At 47.8% G+C, this 10,324-nt stretch overlaps 1 protein-coding gene across 4 annotated transcripts in view; it reads right to left on the reverse strand.

The window, feature by feature from the left end:
• Positions 1 to 10,324, reverse strand: part of DCX (doublecortin) — an 82,630-nt gene that overhangs the window by 24,497 nt on the left and 47,809 nt on the right. For all 4 annotated transcript variants that reach the window (XM_088172951.1, XM_014877159.2, XM_088172950.1 and 1 more), the window contains one exon: positions 676 to 778. In XM_088172951.1, the coding sequence (XP_088029077.1) occupies positions 676 to 778 (103 nt within the window). The remainder of the gene's footprint in view (positions 1 to 675; positions 779 to 10,324) is intronic.

The following is a 10,324-nucleotide window of genomic DNA, read 5'->3' on the forward strand; positions in this document are numbered from 1 at the left end:
ATAGGTCTGGGAAGTGAGCCTAGATACTTGGAGACTACATTTTTTAAAGTTTAATCGGTTAAAATGACATTAATTTCCTCTTGCTACACTCACTGGCACCTGCAGAGAGGTGGGTACAGTTGGGTGGTAAGTCCTACAAGCAAGCTCTGTATATTCTGTAAAATAAAAGATTTCATGGCTTAATTGATCACAGGAACTCACAGACTTCTGCTGGCAATGGTAACAAGGAAAAATAACAGTACTGTCCCAGTCATGCCCCCAAAAAGGGAATTACTGCTCTGTTTTTTGAATTAGCAGAAGTAAGCAGTGGAAATGTGATTTTTTTTTCCAACTGTTGCTTGTTTCCATTTTTAATATGCACATGTCTACGTAAGGATAGTTAGTTCTCAAGAAAAATGTATCTATCTGACTGTGACTGGAGAAAATTGTAAGTATAAACACTCCCAGATTTTGCAGTAAATGTCAAAATGCTGTAGGAATTAATTTATTCTGACTTGGGCTACCTCAGTCAGTATTTGCCTGATTATCATACTGCTGACTGGATAAGTATCACAAAAGGATGTTAAATTCCATGTACTGGGTCTTAAAAACCAGAACAAAAGCATGCAGCATCATTATCAGATACGAGCAAGTGAATGGAAATGAAATAAAACCACAATGTGTGTTTAATGTTACCACTTTCATCCAGGGAAAAGTCATCCTGTGCATAGCGGAATTTTTCTGGACCACAGGCGATAAACACATCATCATCCCCAAAGAAATCGTGCAGACAGGTCACCTACAGAGAGAGCAAAGTCATTCATTTTATTTTTAATTGGCAGCATTCTGATGTGGCCCAGCTTTTGCTGAGGCAGAAGGGGGCTCTGCCTCTCTGCTGTTCCCCCACCCCATGGTCCTGCTTTCCACAGGGCTGGTGCTCATCACACAAATTCCCAGGGCAAATCAAGCCTAACAGAGTCATTAAAAAAAACCAAAACAACAGAACAGAGATAAAAATCCCAAACAACTCCCTTGCAGGTTCTTGGAGGTTTGGCATTTCCCACCCAGCTGACAGGGCACATCAGTCACCCAAAGGAATGACACAGCGACTTCTAAAATAAGAACAGAGGTGCCCCCGTGCCACACTGGCAGGGCTGTGACACCACTGCCTGTGCTGGGGCTGTCTTGGTACCTACAGAGCCTAAAACCTCAAAGAATCACTGGGTTTAAGCACAGAGATGTGACTCCTCCTGAGCAATCCTGATGACAAATTTTAAAGCCAGAACATTCATCTGTGCTATGGGTAGAAAGACCCAAAGTATGACAGGACAACTTTCCCAGCCCAGCACCATTTAAATCCAAATTTACTGCAGGTGTTGTGCCAGCCTGTTCCTCACTGAGTGCCTTGTTCTCCTCCTTTTTGCCATCCTCAATAGGAGGAAGATGTGGGAGCCCCAGATCCACTGATTTAATCAGAGAACTGATACCTGGGAGTTTGGAAATGTGAAAGTGCATACAGGTTGCTGGGAGAAAAAATTTAAATCCCATCATGCTGGGAGCTCCTCCCCATATTCAGCTGGCAGAGATCTACAGATGATGGACTTGCTTTAACAATTCCTAACAATATCCTGGTATCCCAGACACATGCTGACCAAATATTGTGTCAAGAGCAGCAAAAATGCTCATCTGGAAACACCCCAGTGTGGAACAGCTCCAGCAGAGCCAGCCTGGGGCAGCCACACATCTGAACACCCAGCAGAGCCCAAGGTGGCTTCCCAAAGCTCCACTTTTCCAGGAAACCATTCCAAGCAAGCACAAGGTCAGCACTGGTGTTTATAATGGAGTGTTTTACTGGGAGGGACTGGAGAGAGCACTGCAGATAACCATGGGCAGGGAAGTCACTGCAGGCAGAGCTGAATTTCTCTATCTACTGATCTCTTGGAGCTGGACTGTGAAAAGTTAATTTCAAGCTCTAATAAATCAACTCTAAAGAAGGCTTTTGGCTATCTTAATAAGGCTCAGTATTTCACACTGGTTAGGATAATGTATAATTAAAGCACTGCCTGTGAGTGCCAGCACTGGTTATGATGCCAAACCTTAGTGAAAAGCCTGGTTTTCACATTGTCATGACTTTCAAAATGGAGCAGGCTGAAATCTGCCCTGGCTTTGATCAGAGTTAGAATTTTCTCTGCTAACTCCAGTGAATTCCTATTTCTGATTGCCTAAAATTAGATTGAAAATAGCTAACTTCATCTGTAGAGAATTCTCCCAAAGAAAAGATGACATTTCAAACCAGCACTTGGTACTACAGCCCTCCCCCCGAGGATGTGTGGCACCGATTCATTTGCAAATAATTGGGTTTGGCTCAAACAGAGTTCCCATCTGAATGCTAAGTACTCCACTTGTGCCACTGAAAAGACCCATGGGTTGCTCTGCTCCACTGTGCAGTTAAATCTGTGATCTAAAGTTGGATCAAAAGGCTTCAAAAATTTCCCAGCCTTTTGCATGAAATCAGAAGGAGCCCACAGATGTTTTTGTTGTCTCCAGTTCAGAAGTCCAAGTGTGGATTTTGTCCCTGACTGCCCACAACCTCCCCAAGTAAAAAGAAAGTCCAGGCAATCAAGAAAATCTTCAGCTCCAAGGGTCCAAACACGATGGAGGAGAAGTCCCAGCGTGTCCAAGGACAGGAACCTGACTGCATTTCAAACAGAGATACTTGCAATTCACTTTTCTGCTTTCCTGTCCCTCCAGAGAGCAGTTATTATGTGGATTTTATAGTTATGAACAGCTGGCTGAGCACTGGAGCTGGTAGAGAATTAAATAATCTACTTGCTGAAGTCCAAATATTCAGGAAACAATCACTTCTGTATTTGCCTGATTTGTTCCTTTTTGGTTTCCTCTTGTAACTTCCACTACTAAGAGCTCACCACAACATAGTAGAAAGGACAGCCAAAACCCAGCCCCACTCTACTTAAATAGTGCAAAACATTGCAAAATTCAGAAAATTACTGGGGTCCTGTGCTTATGTTCACCACGTGTGTGGTATTTTCTATTTACCTTTTGTTTATTCAACTCCAGTCCTTGATCATTGCTCTGAGTCCCTGAAACACATCCCAGATGGGCTCCTGTCCACAGGAAGTCACTGGAGTAAACTTTCTTTGGGAAAAAAAGTGATTTCACTGCTGGGTCTGAGAGCACACATTGTCTGAGGGGTGAGTGGAGAAAAGAAACTCCACCAGGATGTGCTCACCCCTGAAGGACACGAAGCTGGGGAGTGGGGCCATGCTGGGATAACTGGTTTGGGACCTCCTGAACCAGTATGGAATGTTTAAGGGTTGTTCTTGACAGGCAAGGCCAAACCTCTACCTGCAGTAATGTTGTAGAGGGTTTTAGTGACTGCCAAATAACATTATTGGTCTTCTCTCCATCCTTCAGAAAGGAAGGAAGGAAGGAAGGAAGGAAGGAAGGAAGGAAGGAAGGAAGGAAGGAAGGAAGGAAGGAAGGAAGGAAGGAAGGAAGGAAGGAAGGAAGGAAGGAAGGAAGGAAGGAAGGAAGGAAGGAAGGAAGGATTCCAGGAAGGATTCCAGGAAGGAAGGATTCCAGGAAGGAAGGATTCCAGGAAGGATTCCAGGAAGGAAGGATTCCAGGAAGGAAGGATTCCAGGAAGGAAGGATTCCAGGAAGGAAGGAAGGAAGGAAGGAAGGATTCCAGGAAGGAAGGAAGGAAGGAAGGAAGGAAGGAAGGAAGGATTCCAGGAAGGAAGGATTCCAGGAAGGAAGGAAGGAAGGAAGGAAGGATTCCAGGAAGGAAGGAAGGATTCCAGGAAGGAAGGATTCCAGGAAGGAAGGATTCCAGGAAGGAAGGATTCCAGGAAGGATTCCAGGAAGGAAGGAAGGAAGGAAGGAAGGAAGGAAGGAAGGATTCCAGGAAGGAAGGAAGGAAGGAAGGATTCCAGGAAGGAAGGATTCCAGGAAGGAAGGATTCCAGGAAGGAAGGATTCCAGGAAGGAAGGATTCCAGGAAGGAAGGAAGGAAGGAAGGAAGGAAGGAAGGAAGGAAGGATTCCAGGAAGGAAGGATTCCAGGAAGGAAGGAAGGAAGGAAGGAAGGAAGGAAGGAAGGAAGGAAGGAAGGAAGGAAGGAAGGAAGGAAGGAAGGAAGGAAGGAAGGAAGGAAGGAAGGAAGGAAGGAAGGAAGGAAGGAAGGAAGGAAGGAAGGAAGGATTCCAGGAAGGAAGGAAGGATTCCAGGAAGGAAGGAAGGAAGGAAGGAAGGATTCCAGGAAGGAAGGAAGGAAGGATTCCAGGAAGGAAGGAAGGAAGGAAGGAAGGAAGGATTCCAGGAAGGAAGGAAGGAAGGAAGGAAGGAAGGATTCCAGGAAGGAAGGAAGGAAGGAAGGAAGGAAGGATTCCAGGAAGGAAGGAAGGATTCCAGGAAGGAAGGAAGGATTCCAGGAAGGAAGGAAGGATTCCAGGAAGGAAGGATTCCAGGAAGGAAGGATTCCAGGAAGGATGGATTCCAGGAAGGAAGGATTCCAGGAAGGAAGGATTCCAGGAAGGAAGGAAGGAAGGAAGGAAGGATTCCAGGAAGGAAGGATTCCAGGAAGGAAGGATTCCAGGAAGGAAGGATTCCAGGAAGGAAGGAAGGAAGGAAGGAAGGATTCCAGGAAGGAAGGAAGGAAGGAAGGAAGGATTCCAGGAAGGAAGGAAGGATTCCAGGAAGGAAGGAAGGAAGGATTCCAGGAAGGAAGGAAGGAAGGATTCCAGGAAGGAAGGAAGGATTCCAGGAAGGAAGGAAGGAAGGAAGGATTCCAGGAAGGAAGGATTCCAGGAAGGAAGGATTCCAGGAAGGATTCCAGGAAGGATTCCAGGAAGGATTCCAGGAAGGATTCCAGGAAGGATTCCAGGAAGGATTCCAGGAAGGATTCCAGGAAGGAAGGAAGGAAGGAAGGATTCCAGGAAGGAAGGAAGGAAGGAAGGATTCCAGGAAGGAAGGAAGGATTCCAGGAAGGAAGGAAGGATTCCAGGAAGGAAGGAAGGAAGGAAGGAAGGATTCCAGGAAGGAAGGAAGGAAGGAAGGAAGGATTCCAGGAAGGAAGGAAGGATTCCAGGAAGGAAGGGATTCCAGGAAGGAAGGAAGGATTCCAGGAAGGAAGGATTCCAGGAAGGAAGGAAGGATTCCAGGAAGGAAGGATTCCAGGAAGGAAGGATTCCAGGAAGGAAGGAAAGGAAGGAAGGAAGGAAGGAAAGGAAGGAAGGAAGGAAGGAAGGAAGGAAGGAAGGAAGGAAGGAAGGAAGGAAGGAAGGAAGGAAGGAAGGATTCCAGGAAGGAAGGATTCCAGGAAGGAAGGAAGGATTCCAGGAAGGAAGGAAGGAAGGATTCCAGGAAGGAAGGAAGGAAGGAAGGATTCCAGGAAGGAAGGAAGGAAGGAAGGAAGGAAGGAAGGAAGGAAGGAAGGAAGGAAGGAAGGAAGGAAGGAAGGAAGGGAAGGAAGGAAGGAAGGAAGGAAGGAAGGAAGGATTCCAGGAAGGAAGGAAGGAAGGATTCCAGGAAGGAAGGAAGGAAGGAAGGAAGGAAGGATTCCAGGAAGGAAGGAAGGATTCCAGGAAGGAAGGAAGGAAGGAAGGAAGGAAGGATTCCAGGAAGGAAGGGAAGGAAGGATTCCAGGAAGGATTCCAGGAAGGAAGGAAGGATTCCAGGAAGGATTCCAGGAAGGAAGGAAGGATTCCAGGAAGGAAGGAAGGATTCCAGGAAGGATTCCAGGAAGGAAGGATTCCAGGAAGGAAGGAAGGAAGGATTCCAGGAAGGAAGGAAGGAAGGATTCCAGGAAGGAAGGAAGGAAGGAAGGAAGGAAGGAAGGAAGGATTCCAGGAAGGAAGGAAAGGAAGGAAGGAAGGAAGGAAGGATTCCAGGAAGGATTCCAGGAAGGATTCCAGGAAGGATTCCAGGAAGGATTCCAGGAAGGATTCCAGGAAGGATTCCAGGAAGGAAGGAAGGAAGGAAGGAAGGAAGGAAGGAAGGAAGAAGGAAGGAAGGAAGGAAGGAAGGAAGGAAGGAAGGAAGGAAGGAAGGAAGGATTCCAGGAAGGAAGGATTCCAGGAAGGAAGGATTCCAGGAAGGAAGGATTCCAGGAAGGAAGGATTCCCAGGAAGGAAGGATTCCAGGAAGGAAGGATTCCAGGAAGGAAGGATTCCAGGAAGGAAGGATTCCAGGAAGGAAGGATTCCAGGAAGGAAGGATTCCAGGAAGGAAGGATTCCAGGAAGGAAGGATTCCAGGAAGGAAGGATTCCAGGAAGGAAGGATTCCAGGAAGGAAGGATTCCAGGAAGGAAGGATTCCAGGAAGGAAGGATTCCAGGAAGGAAGGATTCCAGGAAGGAAGGAAGGAAGGAAGGAAGGAAGGAAGGAAGGAAGGAAGGAAGGAAGGAAGGAAGGAAGGAAGGAAGGATTCCAGGAAGGAAGGATTCCAGGAAGGAAGGATTCCAGGAAGGAAGGATTCCAGGAAGGAAGGAAGGAAGGAAAGGAAGGAAGGAAGGAAGGAAGGAAGGAAGGAAGGAAGGAAGGAAGGAAGGAAGGAAGGAAAGGAAGGAAGGAAGGAAGGAAGGAAGGAAGGAAGGAAGGAAGGAAGGATTCCAGGAAGGAAGGATTCCAGGAAGGAAGGATTCCAGGAAGGAAGGATTCCAGGAAGGAAGGATTCCAGGAAGGAAGGATTCCAGGAAGGAAGGATTCCAGGAAGGATTCCAGGAAGGATTCCAGGAAGGAAGGAAGGAAGGAAGGAAGGAAGGAAGGAAGGAAGGAAGGAAGGAAGGAAGGAAGGAAGGAAGGAAGGAAGGAAGGAAGGAAGGAAGGAAGGAAGGAAGGAAGGAAGGAAGGAAGGAAGGAAAGGAAAGGATTCCAGGAAGGAAGGATTCCAGGAAGGAAGGATTCCAGGAAGGAAGGATTCCAGGAAGGAAGGAAGGAAGGAAGGAAGGATTCCAGGAAGGAAGGATTCCAGGAAGGAAGGATTCCAGGAAGGAAGGAAGGATTCCAGGAAGGAAGGAAGGATTCCAGGAAGGAAGGATTCCAGGAAGGAAGGATTCCAGGAAGGAAGGATTCCAGGAAGGAAGGATTCCAGGAAGGAAGGATTCCAGGAAGGAAGGATTCCAGGAAGGAAGGATTCCAGGAAGGAAGGATTCAGGAAGGAAGGATTCCAGGAAGGAAGGAAGGAAGGAAGGAAGGAAGGAAGGAAGGATTCCAGGAAGGAAGGATTCCAGGAAGGAAGGATTCCAGGAAGGAAGGATTCCAGGAAGGAAGGATTCCAGGAAGGAAGGAAGGAAGGAAGGAAGGAAGGAAGGAAGGAAGGAAGGAAGGAAGGAAGGAAGGAAGGAAGGAAGGAAGGAAGGAAGGAAGGAAGGAAGGAAGGAAGGAAGGAAGGAAGGAAGGATTCCAGGAAGGAAGGAAGGAAGGAAGGATTCCAGGAAGGAAGGATTCCAGGAAGGAAGGATTCCAGGAAGGAAGGATTCCAGGAAGGAAGGATTCCAGGAAGGAAGGATTCCAGGAAGGAAGGATTCCAGGAAGGAAGGATTCCAGGAAGGAAGGATTCCAGGAAGGAAGGAAGGAAGGAAGGATTCCAGGAAGGAAGGAAGGAAAGGAAGGATTCCAGGAAGGATTCCAGGAAGGAAGGAAGGATTCAGGAAGGAAGGAAGGAAGGAAGGAAGGAAGGAAGGAAGGAAGGAAGGAAGGAAGGAAGGAAGGAAGGAAGGAAGGAAGGAAGGAAGGAAGGAAGGAAGGAAGGAAGGAAGGAAGGAAGGAAGGAAGGAAGGAAGGATTCCAGGAAGGATTCCAGGAAGGAAGGATTCCAGGAAGGAAGGATTCCAGGAAGGAAGGATTCCAGGAAGGAAGGAAAGGAAGGAAGGAAGGAAGGAAGGAAGGAAGGAAGGAAGGAAGGAAGGAAGGAAGGAAGGAAGGAAGGAAGGAAGGAAGGAAGGAAGGAAGGAAGGAAGGAAGGAAGGAAGGAAGGAAGGAAGGAAGGATTCCAGGAAGGAAGGATTCCAGGAAGGAAGGATTCCAGGAAGGAAGGAAGGAAGGAAGGAAGTTCCAGGGAAGGAAGGAAGGAAGGAAGGGAATTCCAGGAAGGAAGGAAGGAAGGAAGGAAGGATTCCAGGAAGGAGGAAGGAAGGAAGGAAGGAAGGATTCCAGGAAGGAAGGAAGGAAGGAAGGAAGGATTCCAGGAAGGAAGGAAGGAAGGAAGGAAGGAAGGAAGGAAGGAAGGAAGGAAGGAAGGAAGGAAGGAAGGAAGGAAGGATCAGGAAGGAAGGAAGGGAAGGAAGGAAGGAAGGAAGGAAGGAAGGAAGGAAGGAAGGAAGGAAGGATTCCAGGAAGGAAGGATTCCAGGAAGGAAGGAAGGAAGGAAGGAAGGAAGGAAGGATTCCAGGAAGGAAGGATTCCAGGAAGGAAGGATTCCAGGAAGGAAGGATTCCAGGAAGGAAGGAAGGAAGGAAGGAAGGAAGGAAGGAAGGAAGGAAGGAAGGAAGGAAGGAAGGTCAAGGAAGGAAGGGAAGGAAGGAAGGAAGGAAGGAAGGAAGGAAGGAAGGAAGGAAGAGAAGGAAGGAAGGATTCCAGGAAGGAAGGATTCCAGGAAGGAAGGATTCCAGGAAGGAAGGATTCCAGGAAGGAAGGATTCCAGGAAGGAAGGATTCCAGGAAGGAAGGATTCCAGGAAGGAAGGATTCCAGGAAGGAAGGATTCCAGGAAGGAAGGATTCCAGGAAGGAAGGATTCCAGGAAGGAAGGAAGGAAGGAAGGAAGGAAGGAAGGAAGGAAGGAAGGAAGGAAGGAAGGAAGGAAGGAAGGAAGGAAGGAAGGATTCCAGGAAGGAAGGATTCCAGGAAGGAAGGATTCCAGGAAGGAAGGATTCCAGGAAGGAAGGATTCCAGGAAGGAAGGATTCCAGGAAGGAAGGATTCCAGGAAGGAAGGATTCCAGGAAGGAAGGATTCCAGGAAGGAAGGATTCCAGGAAGGAAGGATTCCAGGAAGGAAGGATTCCAGGAAGGAAGGATTCCAGGAAGGAAGGATTCCAGGAAGGAAGGATTCAGGAAGGAAGGATTCCAGGAAGGAAGGAAGGAAGGAAGGAAGGAAGGAAGGATTCCAGGAAGGAAGGATTCCAGGAAGGAAGGATTCCAGGAAGGAAGGATTCCAGGAAGGAAGGATTCAGGAAGGAAGGAAGGAAGGAAGGAAGGAAGGAAGGAAGGAAGGAAGGAAGGAAGGAAGGAAGAGGAAGGAAGGAAGGAAGGAAGGAAGGAAGGAAGGAAGGAAGGAAGGAAGGAAGGAAGGAAGGAAGGAAGGAAGGATTCCAGGAAGGAAGGATTCCAGGAAGGAAGGATTCCAGGAAGGAAGGATTCCAGGAAGGAAGGATTCCAGGAAGGAAGGATTCCAGGAAGGAAGGATTCCAGGAAGGAAGGATTCCAGGAAGGAAGGATTCCAGGAAGGAAGGAAGGAAGGAAGGATTCCAGGAAGGAAGGAAAGGAAGGAAGGATTCCAGGAAGGATTCCAGGAAGGAAGGAAGGATTCCAGGAAGGAAGGAAGGAAGGAAGGAAGGAAGGAAGGAAGGAAGGAAGGAAGGAAGGAAGGAAGGAAGGAAGGAAGGAAGGAAGGAAGGAAGGAAGGAAGGAAGGAAGGAAGGAAGGAAGGAAGGAAGGAAGGAAGGAAGGAAGGAAGGAAGGAAGGAAGGAAGGAAAGGAAGGATCCAGGAAGGAAGGATTCCAGGAAGGAAGGATTCCAGGAAGGAAGGATTCCAGGAAGGAAGGATTCCAGGAAGGAAGGATTCAGGAAGGAAGGAAGGAAGGAAGGAAGGAAGGAAGGAAGGAAGGAAGGAAGGAAGGAAGGAAGGAAGGAAGGAAGGAAGGAAGGAAGGAAGGAAGGACAGGAAGGAAGGAAGGAAGGAAGGATTCCAGGAAGGAAAGGATTCCAGGAAGGAAGGATTCAGGAAGGAAGGATTCCAGGAAGGAAGGAAGGAAGGAAGGATTCCAGGGAAGGAAGGAAGGAAGGAAGGATTCCAGGAAGGAAGGAAGGAAGGAAGGAAGGATTCCAGGAAGGAAGGAAGGAAGGAAGGAAGGATTCCAGGAAGGAAGGAAGGAAGGAAGGATTCCAGGAAGGAAGGAAGGAAGGAAGGAAGGAAGGAAGGAAGGAAGGAAGGAAGGAAAGGAAGGAAGGAAGGAAGGATTCCAGGAAGGAAGGATGAAGGAAGGAAGGAAGGAAGGAAGGAAGGAAGGAAGGAAGGAAGGAAGGAAGGAAGGATTCCAGGAAGGAAGGATTCCAGGAAGGAAGGAAAGGAACGGAAGGAAGGAAGGAAGGATTCCAGGAAGGAAGGATTA

This window comes from Sturnus vulgaris, chromosome 14 (genome assembly GCF_052056855.1).
Source record: "Sturnus vulgaris isolate bStuVul1 chromosome 14, bStuVul1.hap1, whole genome shotgun sequence".
Lineage (NCBI taxonomy): Eukaryota > Metazoa > Chordata > Aves > Passeriformes > Sturnidae > Sturnus > Sturnus vulgaris.